The sequence below is a fragment of the Vanacampus margaritifer genome, chromosome 5 (assembly GCF_051991255.1).
Source record: "Vanacampus margaritifer isolate UIUO_Vmar chromosome 5, RoL_Vmar_1.0, whole genome shotgun sequence".
In the NCBI taxonomy this organism is placed as follows: domain Eukaryota; kingdom Metazoa; phylum Chordata; class Actinopteri; order Syngnathiformes; family Syngnathidae; genus Vanacampus; species Vanacampus margaritifer.
The window spans coordinates 28,835,649-28,860,620 of record NC_135436.1 but is presented as its reverse complement, the minus strand read 5'-3'; the positions used below and the strand labels follow the sequence as shown (position 1 = coordinate 28,860,620).

The 24,972-nt window shown below is 39.9% G+C and overlaps 1 protein-coding gene across 2 annotated transcripts in view; it reads right to left on the bottom strand.

Annotated features, from left to right (window-relative positions):
- Nucleotides 1–3,332: 3,332 nt before the first annotated feature.
- cadm2b (cell adhesion molecule 2b) overlaps nt 3,333–24,972 on the bottom strand; it is a 123,997-nt gene continuing 102,357 nt past the window's right edge. For both annotated transcript variants that reach the window (XM_077565723.1, XM_077565724.1), the window contains 7 exons: nt 17,084–17,236; nt 16,876–17,013; nt 11,991–12,149; nt 11,681–11,771; nt 10,811–10,989; nt 5,182–5,304; nt 3,333–3,698 (listed from right to left, as the gene is read on the bottom strand). In XM_077565723.1, the coding sequence (XP_077421849.1) occupies nt 3,580–3,698; nt 5,182–5,304; nt 10,811–10,989; nt 11,681–11,771; nt 11,991–12,149; nt 16,876–17,013; nt 17,084–17,236 (962 nt within the window). In that variant the 3' untranslated portion in view covers nt 3,333–3,579. The remainder of the gene's footprint in view (nt 3,699–5,181; nt 5,305–10,810; nt 10,990–11,680; nt 11,772–11,990; nt 12,150–16,875; nt 17,014–17,083; nt 17,237–24,972) is intronic.

The following is a 24,972-nucleotide window of genomic DNA, read 5'->3' as shown; positions in this document are numbered from 1 at the left end:
TTTATTAAGAATTACAAATCAAACTCAAACGACGTCATCACATGCGCAGTCGCTTCCTGTTTTTCTTCTTCTTCTTTTAAATTACTGGTGGATCACATCTCTATGGTGTATAGTGTATACCGCCCCCTACAGAGTCGGAGTCCCCTCTCAATATTCGCAAAAGAAGGACAGATGGAAACGGACACAAGTCGCATGTCCGTTTTGCGCATTTTCAGTAAATTCACTTAAAACATTTGACGTTGACGTTGCATATGGAAATGTTCACTTTATTAGTTTAAAAGAACTTTAACCTCTAGGCTCCGGCACCAACAAAGGATGTATTTTCTTTTTGAACCCATTTTAAATCCTTCTACAATGGTACTAGCCTCATCCTAGCTAATGCTATGCTAGTTTGTCTCTCAGGACTGGCGTCCAAAGTTTGCAAACCTCCTTTTGTTTGATGCTAGCATGGCGTTAGCTTCCCAACAGGCATTAGCCGGCCAAATATTTCCAAATTTATTTCCAACTTTAATGTACGTAGCTTTTCATGCTTTACATTTGAAACAATTGAATGGAAACCTGACTAATAAGACCTAATTAGTGCGTGTGGTACATTTTGGACTTGGGGCTTCAACGGGGACTTTTAATCCACTTCTTTGTACTACCAGTATAAGGTAACAATTAAAAAAAAACAAAAAAACAATATAACTGTGTGTTGCATTACAGAGTAAGAGAGACATTCATTTCAAATATTTGACGATAAAGATCTGTCTATCATCACTGAAGCAAAAAACATTGTTAAACTTTTATCTTCCAGTACATCAACTTCAAACGTCGACACTAAACAATCAATATTTATCTGATAGCATGTCAAAAACTAAACTTGAAATATAAAAATACATCGTACTCACCAGAGATGCTTATTTTTAAAAAAAAATCCATCCAGTTTTGCTCCTCAGAGTAAGCTAGTCGTCATTGTGTATCCAGAGCTAGCTAATCTAGCGCTCATACATGCTAGCTGCTAAGGAAGTGCGGGAGGAAAAATTCAAAAATAAAATATTTTTTTCAGGTTGAAACAAGCCACGATGTCGGTTGACCAATCCTTACAATGTTCAATTCTTGCTTATGAATCACAAACACATTTTGTTTAAATTCATATTTTAATCCACACTTTTTGTTCTTTTCTTTTCTTTTTTTTTTGCTCGCTTCTGTTTTACAGTGGCATAGTTGAAAAATGAATATTCAATTTTAAGCTGAGGAAAAAAAATCTCACGCTCTCACACACACACACATTTACCCCCAACCCCATAAAAAGCTAATTACTTACAGCAAATTGAAAATGTGTTTTTTTTTTTTGTTCTTGTTTTGTTTTTCTTACGAAACGAGTTCTTTATGGCATGAAGAAGAAAGGTGAGCGCCGGTGGTAGTTTTTTTTCTTTTTTTCTTTTTTTTTGTACAGTGATAGCTGACGTCTGATTCACCAACGGTTTTGCAGCAAACTCAAAGGCCATAACGGTGATCCTTTTGTCCATTTTGGGTGATGTCACAGAAGAAGGAAAAAAATAGATTGTAAGACAAGTGCTTTCGTAATAACAGCTAGAATATCTGTATTATATGGTAAGCGTCCATCATGGTGATAAATACATACATTGTCTTTTCCCCTCCTCCATTTACAATCCCTGTTTGAAAGATATAAAGGAGTCTGAGGAGCACATGGAAAATGAGGGCGAAGGGGGCGGGGTTTGCCAAAAATCCCCATTTGCTTCGAAACAGTCCATTATGAGTCAGCAAGATGATTATTCTCATTAGATGTTATTTCCTTGAAGATTTACTTTTCTGTCAATACGATTGTACAGTATTAATTTAGTCATAAAAAATAAATAAAAATAAAAATAATTTAATTTTTTTGTAGATCTTAATGTATTTTGTCATTAATATTGCAAACGGGTGGCCATAAAATTGGTTCTTTATTCTTTAAGAAGTATGCGATTTTTCTTGAAATATGACTTCCTTCTATACAGTTAACCGAAAATAAATGTCGTTTTTTTTTAATCCAACAAAGAAGCCATTTGTAGTTTTTCATTACATTATGACCCTTTTCCTAAACACGCAATATATTACACTACAAAAAAAGTGAAATTTCGACTCCATTTGCGAATCAAAAACTTTTACTTGAAAAATGTGTTGAAAAAAAATTATTTATTATTTATTATTCTCATAATATTTTTGATACGTTTTTCCTTTGTAATTTTGCAAATTTTCCCGCAATCGTGACCCCCCCCCCCCCCTTTTTTCTGTGTGCCCCCTCGTCCTCCTTTATAGAAGAAAACAGCTGTCAACAACATGTTGGGAAATGTTATGAAAATCAAGTTAGAACTATTGACTTTTCTTTACTAAAATTTAATACTTACATGTTATTTACATACCTTCTGGCCCACCAAAAAAAAAATCTTATGGAACACCTTAAATCACGTGTACCGTCGCTATCCAATGAAAAGCTCAGATCGGCAAATGATCCCCCGAAATAAAGAACATTGTTGTTTTTATGGATGACTTCCATAACACAGTGGTTTTTACACCAAATACTGCCGAGTATCATCATCGTGACCAACATGAAATGCGCGTAGCGTAACATCGAGAGCTAACAACGGCGGTGAATGTCTTAATAGAAGAAAATGAAAAAAAAAATACGATAGAAATAAATATTCAAAACCAAACAGTAGTTTAAATACAAATGCATTGAACGTAAAAGTTAAATATAACTTAACTCTACTTCAACAGTGATTCTTTCCCGTACCACTAGAGGGAGCTTGAGAATCACTGAATAAATATCCGACGTGTTTTTCATTGAACAGCGTCGATACGCGATAAAAAAAAAAAAAAAAGGTGCCAAGGATCCAAAGAATCAACAATATTCTTCACCAATATTCACGTTATAGCAAAGTATTTAACAACAATATGCACACATTGAGCATAGTCCCCCCCCCCCCCCCCCCCCCCCGCCTGGACACAAGGACCGATCAACTTTACCAGGTTCCACTCAGAAAGTTTTCACATTGGAGGGGGTCGAGGGCGGGGGTTGGACCGGACTTTTTCTTCTCGGATCTCGACACGAATCCTGAGACAAGAACTAGTTGGCATCGGGTTTCCTTGCTTTTGAGCCCTCGCAAATTTGTGCTTTTTACATGTCGGCCCGGGGAAGGGAAGAAAAAAAAAAAAAAAAAAAAAAAGGTCGCCGAGAGGAAGCGGCTTTTATCTTTTGGAGATTGTGCTTCTACATTTTGCGTCAACTTTGGGATCTCGCTATGCGGTATTGTGGAGAAAAAAAAATCCCCCCCCCCCCCCCCCCCGGATGCTAACAAACCTGGTAAACGAAAAAACAGCTTTGACTGGAGTTGACGTTATATCGCAAGAACGTGTGCGGATGAAGGTGCCGTGATGGCGAAAACAGACATGGAGGCACCTTCAACTAAAAAAAAAATAAAATAAAATAAATTGTCCGTGAATGACGTTAAAATCGAATCAAGAAAAAGGGAGGAAGTGACACTGAGGCAGCTTCAAATTGTCCGTTGTCAAAAAGTAAGAAAAGAAATAAGCAGCCTAAATGAAGTACTCCTTCTTCTCCTCGGCGTGCACGTGGTTCCCTTCGGCGTTGATGATGGCCGTGTCGGCGTCGGGGGCATCCTCGGACCCTTTGGCCTCGTGCGTTAGATACGTGCCTGGCCACAAAACACAGTTCATGCACATGTGGCGGCGTTACAAACCACAACTACACCAAATGCTCATTTGGGGAGAAATTGCGCGGGAAATGCTTATAAAGTCATTTGAAAGATAAATGACGTGAATATGACTAATTATTAATTGTAGATGAATGATAAATGACAAAAAAAAGAAAACTTGAACTGCAGTCAGTCTAAGGTGGGATTTCAACCATCGCCTTCAAAGTGTCCCATTGAAAATGAATGGCGAAAAAGTTGATATTTAACGTTAAATTGTGCCAAAACTGTAAGTCATGTGGAATCAGACGATCTGTTTTCCCAGGAAGCGGTGAATTCTTGAAGCAAGTTGAAATTGAACTGTTAAAGTCGGATGTACTAAGTGGGAATTTTTGCGTGGATAATAAAAAGTATGTGAAATACAAATAATAAAAGGTTAAAAGTAGGCACCTACTTGGTGGCCCAAGCAGCCACTAGAGGGCCCCCAAGAGCACTTTATTGTCAACACAGCCTGAAATATTGAGGAAGTACAAAGTACTGTAATGTCGGGCCGCTCCATTATGAAGAAAATATTCAACCAGATTCAGATTCCAAGATTTATTGTCATTGTCACAAAAAAAAAAACAACGAAAATGTGTTTGGAGCATCTGCAATATGGTAACGATGTAAAGTGGTAAAGTGCAGGACAAGGACATTTAAAAAAATAAAAAAATAAATCACGATTCATTTGGTAATAATCGAAATCATGATTAGAACAATCATTTGTTTTTTGGTACAAAACAATAACATGTTTAAACATGTAAAAAATATTAACTCATTCACTGCCATTGACGGCTATAGACGCCAAAAATTCATTTGAACTATTTCTATTAGTTTAACATTTTTTTTCCCACTTTTGCTAACAAGAATATGAAAACCTAGAAAAAAAAATATTGTAAATTTAAAACAGATTAATCGTTAGTTAACTTGTGAAGTCATGTGATTAATTACAATTTTTAAAAAAATTATCGTCTGACGGGCCTAACTAAAAAAAAAATTAAATTAAAAATAAGGGGCATTTAATCATAATTAATCGCATGATAATTTTATATCTGTTATCAATTTACAATAGAAAATTCTAGGTTTTCATTCAAAAAATGAAATCAAATGAAAAAAAATGTTAAACTGATAGAAATACGTCACATGAATTTTTGACGTCAATAGTCGTCAATGGCAGTGAATGAGTTATGACAAATACATTTTTTATAATTATGCAAGTTCCTTTTAAACCATACAAGATTTATTAAATTAGTTATTTTAAAATAAAAAAGGTGCAAATATATAAATGTAAACAACTCAAAATTTGTATGAATAATCTTTTATTTTTTGTTTCTGTAAATGTGGAGTGTAATAATTGAATTGTAATTGAATTTCGATTAATTGCAAGCCCTAATGTAAGCTTTCCAACATTTTGACCGTACAAAGTTTTAAAGTGTACTGGGCTCACCTTTATGTCTGGCCAGGTAGCGGCCCAGGACGATGATCAAACACAAGGTGATGAAGACCACCACGGCGACCACGCCGCCGATCAGGGCGTGGTCGGGCCCGTGCTGCCCGATGGCGTTGGGGTCTGAGCCCGGCCGGGGACACCGGGTGGAGGCATGCAACACAGAAAAAGAAAACGAGACAAACTATAAACACATTTGACATATTCTTCGAAACCACTCCATCGTTGTTTAAAACTATTTCTGCGCTCTTAGAATGTAGTAAAAGTAGTGCTTTGGCGCCATCTGATGGCATCTTGGTCCCAAGGAACGGTTCACCCGAGTTGAGGAGTTTCACCTTTATGTAGATCCCCACCAGAGGAGCAATCCGGTTGCCAAATAGTGAGCCATCCCTTCATGTAGATCCCCACCAGAGGAGCAATCAGATTGCCAAATAGTGAGCCATCCCTTCATGTAGATCCCCGCCAGAGGAGCAATCAGATTGCCAAATAGTGAGCCATCCCTTCATGTAGATCCCCACCAGAGGAGCAATCAGATTGCCAAATAGTGAGCCATCCTTTTATGTAGATCCCTGCCAGAGGAGCAATCTGATTGCCAAATAGTGAGCCATCCTTTTATGTAGATCCCTGCCAGAGGAGCAATCTGATTGCCAAATAGTGAGCCATCCCTTCATATTGATCCCCACCAGAGGAGCAATCCGATTGCCAAATAGTGAGCCATCCTTTTATGTAGATCCCTACCAGAGGAGCAATCCGGTTGCCAAATAGTGAGCCGTCCCTTTTGTGAGCAAATAAAAGCATTTACATGTTCGGCGCCGACTCACTGGCTGGCAACGAAGCTAACAGGAAATAAGAAGAAGAAAATATGGATAGACTGCACAAACGCCTCCTATCCCTTCCCTTTACTGTACCCGGACTTTGCTCCTGGTCCCGACTACCACTTGATAAAAGCAGCCGCCAAACAACACCATTTTCTAGCTCACAGCTCGCTTTGTTAGCTCATCCATCATCGGCCGCACGCGCCGTGTCATGTCGGCCGAGGCGGGCTGCGGAGCACGCGGACACGGAATGTGATTGCCTGATGCGGGAATGTCGGTGGTGGTAAAAAAAAAAAAAATCAAAATAATAATAAAAAAAAACTCCGCGGGGGAAGGCACACAGGACGAGGAAAATCAAACAACAATTACTCGCGTGCGTGCTTTGTGTTGATTCTCTCACCCGATTGACTCACGCGGGAGCAGGTGAAGCCACGGAACAAAATAAAAATATTGAGGCAGGAGCTCCAAATGGCTCATGTGTGGATTTACGCTTAGAACAAAAAAGGATTAATCAATTTAATCAGCCGATATGACAGCAGCTCTTAAGAACAGAGTAACGTACGATTGTTGTAAGCGCTAAAGGGCGAGAAAAACAGTTATTGTGTTCATTGAATATTTTTGTGGAATTATTACAGTGTTTCCCGCAGATTTGAAATCGGGGGGGTCTCAGTCCTGTTACCACGTCTCCTCTAGCCTCACGATCCACACGTATTTTTTAATAGATTTTCTCAAAAACTTCTTGGATGGTGGCCAATTTACTTGGGCGGCCCGCCTAAGTATTAACATGGTGTGGGAAACACTGTATTAACTCATTCACTCTCAGCCATTTTCACTGAAGCAATCTCTTTCGCTCCCGGCTGTTTTATTGGATTTTGACTGATTTCGCAAGGCCCACAGAATATTCTGTTATATTCCTATAAAGACATGGAATCCACAAAAAGAAAGATTAGAGGGGAAAAAAAAGTATATTTCTATCTGTTTCCGTTTTGCAGCAATTAGCGTTAGAATATGGCTAAGTTTCATCGTTATTCACAAATCTGTTTAAAACAGTGGGGAAAAGAGCTTGTTCGCAACATGGCCCTGGTTGATCTCTTATACTCTGCTGCCACCTGCTGGCCATTTTTGTAATCAATACCATTGCTTCAAGCATTCTCTTCAGTTCAGAGGCTGCATCAAAGCCTTCTGGATGCTCTGGCATAAATAAAATAACAATTAAAGAAAACTAGTGCTGTCAAAGTTAAAGCGTTAACTGATTAATTAGTCACAAAAAAATATCGCATTAATCATGAATTAACGCAGATTAATCGCACTATTAATTTTGAATTATCTTTTAGCGTGACAGCGGATGGCTACGCTTAAAGTAGCGCTGGTCGTATTTTAGCAATAAACATAATTACGTGCATTAAAGTAAAGCATTTAATAAATGTTTGCGTATCACATTTAGAATATTTGTTCATGTCAAAAATATTGGGGTCATTTTTTTCCCCATTTGAAATTAAGCAAGTAATGAACTGATTAGAAAAAGAGGAGGATGAGCGTGCGCAGTGGGTCAAAAAATGTTGAAGACGTCCTCATAACATTAAATGTAAGAATTCTCCCTTTAAAGTCAGAATTCGGAGAAAAAAGGGAGAATCCTGCCAACCCTTTTTTTTCTCTTCACTGGCCCTGATCCTCTTCCGTAGTTATCGGCCTCTTTGACTACTAATAATGAGGATCGAAATCGGCCCTGAAAAAAAATGATTGGTTTATCTCTAATCTGGATAATTGTGCAGGTACTGTAAAGGCTTTTTTGTTGTTATTATCGCAGGGGTAGGCAAACTTTTATTATTTTTATTTTATTATAACGAACCAGGAAGAAGTAGCCATTTATTTGCCATATTTGCGGCTGCTGTTTTATTTACATTGACTTGAAAGTCAGTTCCACTTCACAACTGTAGGGGGCGCCGTCAACTCCCCTCATCCCCGCTTGCTGCTTTACGGCGAACCGGCGCCGCAGCCGTCGGACGCGGCCATCGCTCAAGTGTACTTAACCGCGCCGCATCTGCTGCGGTCTCGCCGACATCTCCGAGTAATTACGACACGCCGCGTTGCCTCGCTCGGCTTAATAAAGCATATTAGGGCGCGTAATGGGCGGCGGTGATGAATCGGGGCGCGGCGATGACATTTATTGCCTCTCGGGTGCTGCAAATGAGTCTTCCGGGCTGAGGCCATCCGAGGAGACGGCGGCTCGGCGCTCAGCCAGACGTGATGGAGGTCCCGAGGAAGGGCTGTCAATTCCTGGGCGTCGTCTGCGCTTCCGCTCATCATCAGCGGGATTTTCGTCACAATCGCAACACGGCCGACATGATTTCTCGCCCTGAAGTGACGACATGACTTAATTTACTTTGAAAAAGTAACTTTTAGTTACTTTACTGATAATGTAATTATTTCAAAAGTAACTAAATTAGATTACAAGTAACTTTAGTAGTTACATTCAACAAATACAGACAACCCTGTAAAATTGACAACCAGTTTTGCTAATACTTAATTGAAGTACATTTTTAATGATGATGTTAAAAAAAAAAAAGAAGGTTATTTTTAATTAATTAATTAATTAATTTTTGATTAAACATGAAATAAAGACAATTGTATTAAAAAAAAAAGTCTGGATTTCACAACATAAACAGCTACTTATTTTTTTTATTTATAAAAAGAGGTCTGGAATTCACGTGCATAAATGTTTTTTTTTATGGCAGTCTGTGTTTAACTGTTAATATTGTCACGGCAAAATTAACATTTAAAATGTACTTGAGTTATAAATATAACGATGAACTCTTTTGCTCCCAAAAACGTATTTATTTATAGAGCAAACAGAAGGCTTTGATGCAGCCTCTGACCTGAAGAGGTCGCTTAAAGCAATAGTGGTTATTACCCAAAAAACGGCCTGCAGGTGGCAGCAGAGTATAAGAGATCAACCAGGGCTATGTTAGCTATATTCTAATGCTAATTGCTGCAAAACGGAAACAGAACTATACTTTTTTTTCCTGATGAAAGAATCTTGCTTTTGGTAGGTTCCATCTTTTTATAGCAATAGAACAGAATATTCTGTGGGCCTTGCAAAATCAGTCAAAATCCAGTAAAACAGCCGGGAGCGAAGGGGGTTGCTTCAGTGAAAATGGCTGGGAGTGAATGAGTTGCATGGCGCGTTCGCCAAAGCTGCACAACTCCGTCGTGTCGAGAGCGAGGCAAGGAAGAGTCGCTTCAGGTGGCTTTTAAAATTCAGCACACAGTCAATATTCACACCCGAGATTTTGCACTTGATTTGATGCTGTCAATGACATGGAGTCAAGTGGAGCGCTGCAAAAAAACAAACAAAAAAACCCCCAAAAACTTTTGTCTGGCATCCTGAGAGTGTAAATCGTTTTCTAGACATGACTGACTTTGCTAATAAAAATAGCCAAAGCTTTTTGTGGCCTTTAAAATTCCGTACAAAGGCAATAATAACAACAAGGTTACTTTCGGTGAAATGGTACGATGGCTTATTAGGGCCAGGTATAAAAAACTAATAATTTTTTTTAGAGGGTGGGGGCAATAATCGGAGAAAAAAACTCATAAATCTGCAAGTTTATAAAGTGGCAAATTTGCCACTTTATTTGCGAGCTTTTAAAGTGGCAGATTTACGGGGGAAAAACTTACGAGAAATACACGTAGCGTCCTACTCGTATGTTTGTGCCAATTTTCAAATAAGGAGATAGTAATTGCTTTAGCAGAGATTAAGCATGATGTTAAGCATTCGCTCTTTGAAGCGTTGGGTACGGCCAGCGAGAAAGGCGATAAAGGTTCATACCCGGAGGATTAAGCATTTAAATTCATTTATTCAAATTTACTACATGTATTTTTCCAGAATTCTTATTTACACATTCATACATTTTTTTTGTACAAGTATCTAAGTTGATGTGTCGAATCTGCTGCTCTCCGTCGTTCACTTGTATTTACTTAAAGTATGCTAGCTTCTGATTGGTTAGTCTTAGTCAGCTGATCAGGAAGTGTTGTCGCTCGAGCTGCCAAGTTTAAATTAATAAGAATGAATCCGGCTCCATCCTGCCTTTTCATTTTATAAACAATGTCCCATTAACCACCAACAGATCTTCACAGACTGTAGTTATGCTACGTGTATTTCTGATAAGTTTCGGAGGGTTTTTTTTTCTCGCAGATTTGCCACTTTATAAAGTTGCAAGTTTTTTTATTCGCAAATTTGCCACTTTATAAACTCGTAAATTTTCTAGTTTTTTTTCCGCAAATTTGCCACTTTATAAAGTTGCACGTTTTTTACTCGCAAATTTGCCACTTTAGAAACTCGTAAATTTACGAGTTTTTTTCTCACAGATTTGGCACCTTATAAAGTTGCAAGTTTTTTATTCGCAAATTTGCCACTTTAGAAACTCGTAAATTTACAAGTTTTTTTCTCGCAAATTTCCCACTTTATAAAGTTGCACGTTTTTTACTCGCAAATTTGCCACTTAAGAAACTCGTAAATTTACAAGTTTTTTTCTCGCAGATTTGCCACTTTATAAAGTTGCAAGTTTTTTTACTCGCAAATTTGCCACTTTATAAACTCGTAAATTTTCGAGTTTTTTTTCTCGCAGATTTGCCACTTTATAAAGTGGCAAATTTGACACCTTTGTCGCGAATTTGCGAGTTCTTACTCATTATATTGCCCCCACCCTCTCCCCCAAAAATATTTATACGTGGCCCTAATACGCCTTCGTAACATGGAGTCAAGTTGAGCACGACAGAAAAAAAAAGAATTTTTTTTTGTGTGTCTGTGTTCTCACCGTAAACAAAGAGTATGTACTCCGCGCTGCTGGTCCCAAGATGGTTGCTGGCCTCGCAGCGGTACGTGCCGTTGTCGGTTTTGTTCAGCGTGGTGATGGTGAGCTCCCGGCCCTCCACGATCATGCGCTCCACGTCGGGCAAATCGCCGCCGTCTTTTGACCACAGAACCGGTTCTGGTCTGGATATTGAAGGAAAAGGACGGAAGGTAAATGATGTGAAATGCCGTCTTTTTTGGACTCGAATGAATAAAATTTGAAATAAATAATTCGAGAAAATAAAAAAATATCCCCAAATAAATAAATAGAAGTACAAATAAATACAAAAATAAAAAAGGAAAATAAAAATAAATGTCGAAATATATAAATAATAGAATAAGTAAAGTCAATCAATAAAAACGCTTTGCTCACATATTTATTTATTTCATGCTGCAGATGATCGAAATGTTATTCAAATGAGGGGCGGTCCTAAATTTATTTGGGTTTATTTTAACATTTATTTTTATTTTTTCAATCTTGTTTTTTATTTTTGTAATTATTTTTATATATATATATATATATATATATATATATATATATATATAGTTGTTTTTATTTCCGTTTATATTTATTTTGTTGTATTTAATTTTTGAATTATATTTTTATTTTCACTTTTATCCATTGATTGATTTATTGAGTCATTTATTTATTTTTTAATTTGGGCAGTTTTGGTCCTCCATACTACTTACTTTGTCCTTGACACGCACACCCGATGGAACCTTACAATCAACATCAATCGGGTCTTTCTTGATGCCCACTCAAGTCATGTGACTCAAACCCTGGCACATCCACGACTGTATTTCCACAGTAGCGATCTCCTCATCCAGGACTTACTTGGGGTTTCCTCTGGAAACGCACTCCAGTTTGAAGTACTGGCCCTCCTGCGGGAAGATCAGCGAAGGCGTGATCTCCAGATGGGGAGCGTCTGCAAACAAACACAAAAAACAAGCGCGCTTCGCTCTCCAGGCTTTGGGCAGCTCGCATCCCTCAGCCCGTCTTCGGCTACTAATCCCTTACCTGCAAGATAATCCTCAACTAATCCCGCCGGAAATGCAAAACTAAACCCGCAGACGTACGTGTAATCTCAATTCTAGTATTTCCTTCTCCGTGCTAATCTTCGTGCTCATCCGCGCGCGGGACTCACAATGGACCTCCAGGACTTCGGTGGTGGTGTACGGGTTGGACAGAGACACGTGCTCCACCATGCAGGTGTAGGCCACGCCGTCGTCGCCCCGGTCCACCTGGAAGTGCAGGCTGCTCCTCACCGTGAAGGATTTGCCCGAGGCGCTCACCTCCGTCGTGCCTGCGGGAACCAAAAAGACAAGCAACGCTCACTAAACAGCAGAAGGCGATTGGCCCCTGAAAATGACAACATCGGGGCAGCAGTGGAACTTTTTGTTTTGGGTTTTGCTGTACAAAAGAAGGAAGGTCAAACATTTTAGAATTGTAATTTGCTTAGTTTCACAATAATATTTTGTTAAAAATAAGAAAACTAAAATTAAGAATTTACTGTATCTCCTTGTTTAATAAAAAAAAAAAAAAAAACTAAAGCTAAAACTAATCATGTTAGAATAAATGTACATAAGTTATCCCATATTTACTCTTTGAATAATTGCAACGCATTTATTCAGCAGTGTGACCTATGTTTGAACCGTGTGGGTCGGGTTCGTCTGTGGAGAGAAGAAGCTGCAGTTGCAAAACAGGAAGTGAAACCTGACAAGATAGCGGCCGGACACATTTGTGAACTTTGGCCGAAACCTTTGCAATATTGTCCGCGCAATGACTCATACCCGGGATGATTGTCACGTTGCTGCTATGCGCATCCCCAAACCCTTTAGAGCAGCAATAGGCGATAAAACCAGGGCCTAACCCAATAAAAAGAGGCGTTCGGGCGGAATGTGCTTCAGAACGAGTAGGAGGTTGTAACCTGTGCACATCTCGGTTTCGTTGGCTGAACCTGACATTAATGGTGAACTCAAATGAAAAATAAAAACAAACAAACCTGCACTAGAAGCCAAATAAAACTACCTCAATGAAACAAACAAAAAAAACAAACTATTATAACCTTGCCTGGGACACACCAATATTTATCTTTGTAGTTTATTTCTTGCGAGGAAGAAAAGAAATGGAACACTTAAAGGTCTTCGGACTAACACGGCAGCTGCTGTCCCGCTTAGTCAACCTCGAGTCACCATGCGGTCACAATTTTTATTATTATTATTATATTTTTTTTTTTTACAAAGCAACTCCAAGAGACGCCATTCTTTGTTTATTTCTTGCACAGAAAGAGGAGAGATTGTACAGAGCAAATAAAAGCAGAGGCCGCGTTGCTTGCAATGTGAAGTCTCACGTTTGTGCAAACAAACCAATTGACTGCAACCACATGACTTATTTACCCGCAGCTTTGCAGCTCAGCTCGCCTTTGATAGAAAAAAAAAAAAACATTGGCACATGAAATAAAAGCCACATGTTGTTGCTATTACACCTGGCGTAACCCCCACCCCTCCCAACGGCACCCCCACCCCCCCCCCCCCCCCACCCACTAGCGACGCGGATGGATTTGAGTGACAGCACAACATTGCACTCCCGGCGTAAAAGACAAGCTTTAAAAGCACGCCGACAAAAGATTGCCATCCCGGAGTGTTGATTGACGTCCCCCGAACCTGCCGCCTGTCTGACACTGACATGGAAATGAAGTTTTTAAGTCGAGCCCTCCAGTCGCTGGCTTTGTTCCGCGGGTGGCTTTGACTAGGAGGTGCGTTCGGCGCCGTGTTTGCCCAAGCGGCCTGACAACGGCGCGAGACTCATAAAAGTGCGCCGTCTGAGCCAGACTTTAAAAAAAATAAAAAATAAATTATTCTGATGACTCAAGGAATGAATTGTGACGTCAGCAAGGAAGGAGGTGGTGGATTGATGTTTTGGGCTGAAGCTGTGAAAGCGAGGTCGGCTCATTTAGGGTGCCTGAAGGTATCGGAATGAAAAAGAAAATTGGGGTTTCAAACCGCACTGGTATGAAAACAAATGTGCCTTTCACACGGAAACAAATCTCATGCGAGACCAGGCACCATCCCACGCTGCAAAAAATTGACAAACAAATACCACTGAAGCTTTGGTTGCAATGGCTATAAAGGGGGAAAAACTCATGGTGTGGCCACGGTTATCCCCTGACCTCAACCCTATTGAGACGCCACAACAATGGCAGGCTGCATTGTCAGCAAGGAGACGGACGCTTGATCTTTCGGATTGCGATAGTGGGGAGTGACATGAAGTCATTGAGATTCATCTCACTATAATGCAGTACAAACCTGAGATGTAGAAATGAATCAATTAAATCATTATATCATCAACAACTATTTTTTAATAATCGAGTAATCGTTTACAGCCATTGTTTAACTTAAAATTGCCCAAATCCTGATTTCAACCTCTCAACGGTAATTATTCTGATTTCATTTTAGAGCTGTCAAAATTAATCGATTAATCAACAAGTAATAAATTATCAAATTAATCAACAACTATTTTTTAATAATCGAGTAATCGTTTACAGCCATTGTTTAACTTAAAATTGCCCAAATCCTGATTTCAACCTCTCAATAGTAATTATTATGATTTCATTTTAGAGCTGTCAAAATTAATCGATTAATCAACAAGTAATAAATTATCAAATTAATCCACACCTAATACACACCTAATACCTTTAATAATCGAGTAATCGTTTACAGCCATTGTTTAACTTAAAATTGCCCAAATCCTGATTTCAACCTCTCAACGGTAATTATTCTGATTTCATTTTAGAGCTGTCAAAATTAATCGATTAATCAACAAGTAATAAATTATCAAATTAATCAACAACTATTTTTTAATAATCGAGTAATCGTTTACAGCCATTGTTTAACTTAAAATTGCCCAAATCCTGATTTCAACCTCTCAACGGTAATTATTCTGATTTCATTTTAGAGCTGTCAAAATTAATCGATTAATCAACAAGTAATAAATTATCAAATTAATCCACACCTAATACCTTTAATAATCGAGTAATCGTTTACAGCCATTGTTTAACTTAAAATTGCCCAAATCCTGATTTCAACCTCTCAACAGTAATTATTCTGATTTCATTTTAGAGCTGTCAAAATTAATTGATTAATCAACAAGTAATAAATTATCAAATTAATCCACACCTAATACCTTTAATAATCGAGTAATCGTTTTGATATTTGAAGTACAAAATAAATACCAATCACGGGCAGAGATGGCAAATCCAGGTCCAGACAGTAAAAACCCTCCCGGAGTTTGGCTTTAGCCCCTCGTGCTAGCTAGCTAGCTAGCTCCCTAGCAGGTAAACAAGCTAGGGAGCTAGCTAGGTAGCACCTGGGGCTAAAGCCAAACTCTGGGAGGGGTTTTGTGGATTCGCAACCTCTGATCACTGGTTAATAAAACAGTAATCAGGGAGGGAAATAATTTTGTATTTCACTTTAATCTAGCAAATCTAAAATGAATTGAATAATTGATTCTAAAAATTTTCGATAGTGACAGCACTAACTGATCATGCAGTACAAACCACAGATATAGAAAATAATCAGTTAATAATCAACTATTTTTAATAATCAAGTAATTGTTTAACTTTAAAATGGTCCAAATCCTGATTTCAGCCTCTCAACAGTAATTATTCTCAGATTTTTGTAGTCCTTCTTGATATCATTTAATTGAAAACATCTCCTTTTAGAAAACAATGACCGATGGAAAAATCGCTAGAATAATCGATTAAAATTTTTTTCGAATGTGACAGCCCCGAGTACAAACGACACTTTTTTGTCTTTGTGCCGGCAGAATTTTGAAGACAGCTCATGTATTTGGAACGTGCACCGAACGAAGCGTCCCGCGAGCGCGTAGCCACAGGCGTGTTCAACATCTCAAGTTTTTGGAGGCAACTTTTGACGAGGCGCTCGAGAAAAGAGCGCCTCGTCATCTCCACCGAGACGGACGGCTCTCTCCCCCCCCCCCCCCCCCCTCGCTGGCCCTTCAACCATCTACGTGCGCGCCATCCCAACGCGGCCGGCCTTTCACATCCTCGCCGCGCCGCCATCAATCACGCCGCGCCGAGCAGCCAGCCAAACAGACGGACGGACGGACAGCAGGCAGACGGAAGCACCAGGAAAACGCTCTCAAGTGCAAAACTTCAATAAAGAGCAACTGTCACGCTGCATCGCCGAGCGACATTAAAGAGCCGAGCGCCTCCAAAGCCGGCAACGAAAACATCGGCTTCTTCAACGTTTATTTGCGCCTTTCTTTTGTCTTCTCAACTTGCAGGAAAAAAAAGCGATAAAAGCGATACGACGAGCGTTTGCGTGTTGCGTGTGATCGCGGCACCATCTGCTGCTCTTGCATCGTTTTGTCAGCCTTAAGTTCGACGCTACAAATATTCCTTTCATTTTCAAGTCTGTTGCTCTCCTTTTAACCTACACAAAGTCAACCAAAGTATGACACAAAATAGAGACAGCAGAATGGAAGTTGAATTGAACCTTTAGGGTCTATAAGTCAATATAATAAATCAAGCGTGACAAATTTGGGAATGCTAAAAATCGGAATGCTGTTAGCTGAATGCTAAGATTTGAGCGCATGTGCTTGTGAAGTCAAGTCTTGTGACTGCGATCTGTCTAAGGTCAGATCGAATCATTTCAGAGAAATGATCATCCGTTTCTTGAAATGATAAGTCAGTTGGTATCGAACCATCAAATGTACTAAAAGGTCGTCAAAGCAGGGTTTGAACCCAGGTTCTCCGGTACATCCATTTCTCTGAAATTAATAAATCCCACTTTCAGTTCAAGTTTTCTTTTTATTCATTTATCATTGAACTACTAATTCAAAGTGTGTCATTTTCCACATCATTTATCTTTCAATTGACTTCATAGGAACATGCAATCAAATCTTAGCATTCAGCTAATAGCATTCAGATTGCCTCGTTTGGAATGGAGTCCCTCAGGGAAGCGCTTTGGGTCCACTTTGGGTTTGATTGTGCTCCACACGTGGCCTACCTTGGACCTCCTTGTCGTTGCGGAACCAGCGAATGTGGGCGGCCGGCTTGCTGCCCGCCGCGGTGCACGTCAGGGTGATGATCTCGCCTTCCAGGGCCGGGCTGGTGAAACCCGTGATCTCGGGCCGCTCTGGCACTCCTGGACACACAAACGCGCGTGACAAAAGCTGCTTGCACTCGCTACTCTCGTTACTGGCTTGACGTCTGACCCAAGACGGTGAGGAAGGCCTTGGTGGTCTTGACGGGCATGGTGAAGAGCGAGCACGTGTACTGGCCCTCGTCGGCCAACCCGACGTCGCTGATGCGGATGGTGAGCTCCTGCCACGACGCTCGCACCAGCTCGATCCGGTTGTCCCGAAGAGCTGCAAAAAAAAGAAAAAGAAAAAGTCAGTGATCGTCCGGAACCGGCAAGATCCAGAAATATCTCACCGCCGTCTGAGGTTACGATATTCATTTACGGAAACGCCTTTGCAGTCTACAGTATTTTTATTTTGTATTTTTGGGTTTTAAACAGGACGGCACAGTTCGTACGTGGGAAAATGTATAAAGCTAATTGGTTCACAGTTCTTATCACTAAAGTTAGGCTTGAAAATGGAACAGTCCTAAATGGTGCTGTCATTAGGGGTGGGAATCTTTGACTGTCTCACGATTCGATTCATTTCCGATTTTAGGGTCTGCGATTCGATTCAAAATCGATTTTCACTTCGGGACGATTTTTGATTAAAAAAAGATTTTTGCTTCAATTTATAGATGTGCAAAGAATTGTCATGATTTACTTCAGTCTGACTCGCTAATGCTAATTAGCATGCTACTCGCTGCACTTTTATCACTTAACGGCTATTCATACAAAACGCTTCAGGAATGCATACAGAGAAGCATCTTGACATTACTCACCTGCATATGCTCTTTCTACGCTGCAAAAAAAAACTACTTTTATTGGAATAACTTGATCGTGACTTTTTCCTTCGACTCTCTAATGTGGCTACAACTTAACAGCGTATCAGAACTCGCGGAACTACACTGCCCCTAAGTGGCTAAATCGTGTACAACATGAACAGCGCTCCCAGTAAAGGCACGCACAAACAAGGGCAAGACAGAATAAAATAATTTAAATAAAATCCATTTTGGGCCATTTAAAATCTATTTTTGAATCATGCTAAATGAGAATCACGATTCTTATGAGAATCGATTTTTTGGCACTGTCTTCTAGCTGTCACTATCAAATATTTTTAGAATCGGTTAATCTGTCAATTATTCAATCGATTAATCGGCTAATCAGATTCATTTTAATTTTGCATTCAAGTATATTACAAAAACTTTTTCCCCCCTAATTACTGTTGATTAACCAGTGGTTGGTGTTTATTTCTTATTCGTACAGTGATTTAAAAAAGATATGAAATAAAATATACTGAAATCAGAGGATTTTAACAATTTTAAATAAAAAAATGGCTCCAAACGATTACTCAATTATTAAAATAGTTGTCGATTAATTTAGACAGATCTAGTCCTAAAATGGTGCAGGTCCTACTTGGAGGAAAGGAGTTACTTCAGATCTGATCGAATGGCCACGACGCGTGTGCTCCTTCAAGGGTCAGTACTTGAACCCCTGTTATTGAGTGTGTATACGTTACCCTTAGCACCAATGTTGGCTAGCACACAGCTAACTCAAATTGATTTCAGCAAAACCCAAACAAAACTGCAGTAACTGTTTTCAAAAAAGAGGATTGCAACAGGGAGAAAAAGTCAACAAAAATCATCGGATTTTTTGCTCTTTTTTTGTTGTTGCGATGTTTACTGTGTAACAAAAAAAAACAACTTTTGAAGCGCAGTCCAGGCAGCGTTTGTTTGCCACGCCAGACTTTTGCCGTCCGCTTCTATCAACATCTCGAAAAGAACAAAACTTCACCAGGAAGTGTTTGCGTGGCGAACTATTGATTTCCCCGCATTGAGCCGAGCCGAAGGCGGAGACACGAGTGGACTTGAGTGAAGCATTAGTGCAGAAAACCAACAGCGCTTCGCAGGGCAGCGTATTAAAAACAACAACAGCAACAACTAAGGGAAGCCGATTACTCACAAAAGGCCCAGTTGAGGGAATACGGCTATTAGCTTAGCACGGGCCGCCGCGCGGCGTCCGGACCGGAGATCCGTCTCAATCAGAGGCAAATGCCAGCGCGTGGCAAGGATTGTTTTAGCGCACGCTTGAGGAAATCAATGTGATGAAAAGGTTCATTTCCCGCCGGAAAGCCGCCGTCACTCCTTCGGTGTTCAGCTTGTTCAGGTAGGAGGCGTCAAACGGAGACGATGACCTTGTACGTGTGCTGCACGTTTGACGCACACGACATCTTAGCCCCCCCCACACACACACACACACACCCGCGCGAAGGTTCTAGCAAGGCCAATCAGACTGCAGGAAGCGTCCACCGGGACATCAGGACACCGCCTGGCCATGCATGCTAAGACAGGTTTGCGCAACAAAGGTTTGAGTATACTTTGCTGGTTTCACATATTTTGCGGGTTTGCCGATGTCCCTTTTTTGTCTCTTCTCCTGGTTTGTCCATTTTCATGGTTTGCGTATTTTCCTGGTTGTCTACTTTCCCGGTTTATCGACTTTCTTGGCTGTTAAATTTATTTTCTGTTTTTATGAGTTTCTTGGATTGTCTACTCTTACTTTCCTGGTTTGCCAACTTTGTCCCTTCTTATGGTTTGTCAATTTTTTGGTTTGTCTCCTAATCTCCTTTCCTGGTTTGTATACTTTTCTGGATGGTACGTTTATTTGTTGACTTTTACTTTCCTGGTTTGTCAACTTTCCTTGTTCCATCAATTTCTTACGCTCAATTCACACTGAGTGCGGAACGGACGCGGTGCGTTTTTCCGTACGGCCACCGCAAGGAATAGAAAGCATTCGAGTCTGCGTGTCAATTCACACCAGCTGCAGTGTGGGGGCGTATGCGCTGCAGATGCGGTGCGGATGCGCTGCGGATGCTGTGCGGATGCGCTGCGGATGCGCTGCGGATGTGGTGCGGATACGGTGCGGAAGGTTTCCGCCAGCGTTCAAAATTTTCCCGCCGTCACATGCGTATTTTAATGAAGCTGGAGAAATGACACGACAGACAGAAGGTCGAGCGTCGGCATTAAGGTAGATCCGGTATATTTCAAAATAAAGTTGCGAACTCGTTTTTTTTTTGGGGGGGGGGAGGGAAGCTAGCTAACTTAATTAATTAGAGTAAAGTGTCGTTTGAGTACAATTTTTAACACTGACACTAGTGCAATACCTTCATACGTGTTTAAACACCAGCGTTAAGTGTAGTTTGGCAGGATGAAATGTTTAACATTGACACAAGTGAAGAGTAATTTCAACACTACTCAGTGTTTACCAGTGTAGATTTTTAACACTATACAGTGTTGGAGTAACACTGGTTAAGTGTGAAAAAAGGTAACACTTTGAAAAGTGTCAAATTTACACTCATTGGTGTGGACACATATAAACACTTCTCTAGTGTTAGATTTAACACTCTCAGTGTTAATCGAACACTGGTGGTTTGACTGTGTACGATCTACTAAAGGTTCGAAAACCTCATTTGAAATTTGAAGCCAGGTTTGGAACTTGTGACTCGAAACCCTACAAGAAACAAAACAGCATTTTGTTTGGCAAAGTGACACACGTGGACCGTTTCTTGAACAAACCCACACGAGAAAAGTGTTAATAGAAAGTGTTTAAAAAAAGGCACGTTCAAATACAGCCTGGACGGTGTGTGTGCGTGTGTGCGTGTGTGTCTCTTTACAGGATGTTGACTGGAGTTGATCTCGGATTTGATTTTTTTTTTCTTTAATCGTATCATCGCGAAACATTTGGCGAGATGAATTTATGAGATTAAACACCTTGAATTCACAGCAATCCATCTGCCTGGCGGGGGTTAATTCTCAAGCGCACGGCTGAGAAGCAAACATACAAGAAACGGCTGACATTTTTAACACAAGTACTTTATGTGCCGTCACTCGCACAAGCTCGGCAAGGATGTAAATGTAACCCCGATGAACTGGAAAGTACTTTTATTAGTCTGCACAAGCAAGAAAAGCAAATCAAGCACTTGATTTTTGTCTAGACTACCTAAAAAGAGAAACATTTATGCAGTCAGTCAAAAGCAGTTCTGCAAGAAAAGTCGGGCATGGTATTTTTTTTAAACAATACCAAAGGTCTCAAGATGTCTTATTGTGTTAAAACAAACTTGTGTGAAACAACCAACATGTTTTGTTTTTTTAAAGCAGTGAAAAAGGAGTACGGTTGTTTTTGACGACTGCCTAGATGGGCTGTTGTCCAATTACAAACATATATTCCCATATTATAAGTATGGATGTATAACATCGCTTGACAATGACTTTTCCATCATGTCTGCCCTGGCACTACATCCAAAATTTAATCAAAAACAAAACAAAATGTATAGGGGATGTTTACACAATTGCCTAGTCGGGCTGCAGTTCAACTAAAGCCTGTAGGGTAGACTCAATGCATGAATAATTTAACTTGACAATGAGTTTGCTAGCATTTAATCAAAAATTTGCATGGGGAAATGTGTGCAACTGCATAGATGGGCTGTGGCCCCTTTTAAAGCCTGAAAGGTCCACCTCGAATCTATATTTGAACTTGACAATAAATGTTCTATCATGTCTGTTTCAAATCACATTTCATCACAAAAATACACATGGGGAAGTGTGGACAACTGCATAGATGGGCTGTGGTCCAAAACATGAAGGGTCCACTTGTTGTACATTCACTTTAACTTGACAATGAGTTCTCTACATCTTAACATGGGGAAATTTGCGCAACTGCCTAGATGGGCTGTGGCCCCTTTTAAAGCCTGAAGGGTCCACCTCAAATGTATAGATTAACTTGACAATAAATGTTTTATCATGTCTGTTTCAAATCACATTTCATCACAAAAATTCACACGGGGAACTTTGCACAGCTGCCTAGATGGGCTGCAATTCAATTAAACCCTGTCCACTCAGTGTATGTATAATTTATAATAATAATTTTTAATAATATAACTTGACAATGAGTTCTCTAGCATTGACTCATATTCAGCAGAAAAAACAGCAACATATTTATAAGGGGAAGTTTGTGCAACTGCCTAGATGGGCTGCGGCCCATTTTAAAGCCTGAAGGGTCCACCTCTTATGTGTAATTTAACTTGACAATAAATGTTTTATCATGTCGGGTTCAAAAATCACATTTCATCACAAAAATTCACACGGGGAACTGTGCACAGCTGCCTAGATGGGCTGCAATTCAATTAAAGCCTGTCCACTCAGTGTATGTATAATTTATAATAATATTTTTTAATAATATAACTTGACAATGAGTTCTCTAGCATTGACTCATATTCAGCAGAAAAAACAGCAACATATTTATAAGGGGAAGTTTGTGCAACTGCCTAGATGGGCTGTGGCCCCTTTTAAAGCCTGAAGGTCCACCTCAAATCTATATTTTAACTTGACAATAAATGTTCTATCATGTCTGTTTCATTTCAAAAATTACATTTCATCACAAAAATGCACATGGGGAAGTGTGGACAACTGCATAGATGGGCTGTGGTCCAAAACACGAAGGGTCCACTTGTTGTACATTCACTTTAACTTAACTATGAGCTCTTCATGTCTGCTCTACTCCAAATCATATTTTCATCACAAAGAAGGGAACGTTTGCACAACTGCCTAGATAGGCTGCATTCCAATCAAAAACGTTAGCATGCAGTCGTTATTCTCTGCTTTAACGAGTTCTATAAGAAATCCATTCATTAACCAATCAAAGGCTGGACGCTCTGGATAATAATCATATGAGACCTTGCTGAGATGATGCCTTCGACACCCACGGTGCATTCGCAACAACACGACCCCCCCCCCCACCCCCGGCGGCAATCGCAACCCCTACCCACACCCCCCCCCCAGGCTAATTGCGCTCGGTTCGACGGCGCTAATGAATGTTTGGGCGCACGCATTAACGGTTTCATTTAGCGTGAAACGGCTGCTTGATTACTACAAGGCGGCTGAGATCCATTTCGTGCGCTGACCTTTTCTGATCCAACGCGAACGTCCCAATTAGACACGGTGAAGGATGACGCACAAAACACCGGAGAAGAAGAAGAAACGGGAGGAGGAGAAGAAGAATGCCGGTGCATGGAGGTAGCTCACGTTTCTCTTCAAAGCAGACAAAGCTTTCGCCTTGTACTAAAGATTTCTGTTACATATCACAATTTCAACACGTGGCAAAAGTTTCTGCCAACCCAAAATTGTTATTATAGTCATTTATATTTCTTACAGTTAATAGTAAAATAATGTGTTTAAATAAACATCCTTATAGTTGCAGCCCTTACAGAGGACGTGGCTGGCACTCGTATTATTTTCATTGGCTCATTGGCAGTTATGCTCGAGTCTTTTGAAATCTACCCGGCAACAAGTAGTCGTGCAAATTAGAATTTTTTTTTTTTTAATTTAAATTAAAAAAAAATATTTATGCATTTCCCCATGTATCCAGATTTTCGAGATGCCCTGTGAAATAAATTTCACAAATTATATATATATATATATATATATATATATATATATATATATATATACACACACACACACACACACACACACACACACACACACACACACACACACACAGAGTATAGGCATACAATATCTTGAAAGAATGCAGGGCACTTATTTGTTTTTAAGGACTTTAAACAAACTTCTAAAATAAATATTTAAAAACATAATATATCAAGACAAAAATATTAAAATTCCAAAAGTGTGAGTTTACTTTTCCCTCACAATGTGTTTACATTTAACAAATGCAGATTTTTTTCCCAAACTAACAAAGTTAACTCTCACAATGTCCATCCCTAGTCCTGCCCTAACGTGTTTATTATAAGGCAAACCTACAACTGTTACTTTGTGTAGGCGTAAAAAGCAGGACTAGAGGATTTGACATTGAATAAAAAACAAGGCCTGCCATAAAATAGGTCTGCCTACTTCCTGTTTTCAGTCTTCTTCTGTCAAATGTGCGTAGTGTAAAACAATAGTGTGATGCCGTCTGGTGGCAGACAGTGGAATTACACTCCACGATTAGACTGTAAACTGTTCAAAAAACAATGAGCCAATTTATTGAATTAACCTGCAGATTCACTCAAAATGGCTGCTTTGACGGTTTTGGTGGCAGAATTTTCTAACTTTCCATCTGGCAAAGAATTCTGCTGAAACGGACTCACTGATGAGAAGTCATGTATCTTGCGGTACTGCACTCGGCAGCCAATGTGCCGTACGTGTATGATAAATAACAGATGGCGGCTGGCGAGATATAAGAGGAGGGCGGCGCCGAGCGTGCGACCCGTATGGATGAACGCGAGCAAGGTTAACGCTCTGGCGGAGCTCACGAGAGGCTTGACTGAAGCCTCTCACATACGAGCTCATCGTTTACGCTCTCGACGTTGATGCGTGAGCCCATTGAGCTGTCACGCACACACACCGCTTCCTTTCCCAGCAGCCCTCGGCCGTCCGCATGCGATGCGCAAATCGAGCGTGACGGGGACGTGTTGATAAAATTGTGCAGCTCAACACTGCGGCAGGGCTGGCAAAGATGGCGGAGAAATCAGACTTTAATCTCAGAATTCTGACTTTCTCATTATTCTGACTTTAATTCATAGCTCTTTGTCACAAAGTGAGAATTCTCACTTTAAAGTCAGAACTCTGAGATTAAAGTCAGAATTCTGAGTCAGAATTCTCACTTTAAAGTCAGAATTCTGAGAATAAACTTGAGAATTCTGAGAATAAAGTGAGAAATCAGACTTTAATCTCAGAATTTTGACTTTCTCATTATTCTGACTTTAATTCATAGCTCTTTGTCACAAAGTGAGAATTCTCACTTTAAAGTCAGAATTCTCACTTTAAAGTCAGAATTCTGAGAATAAACTTGAGAATTCTGAGAATAAAGTGAGAAATCAGACTTTAATCTCAGAATTCTGACTTTCTCATTATTCTGACTTTAATCTCACAATTCATAGCTCTTTGTCACAAAGTGAGAATTCTCACTTTAAAGTCAGAACTCTGAGAATAA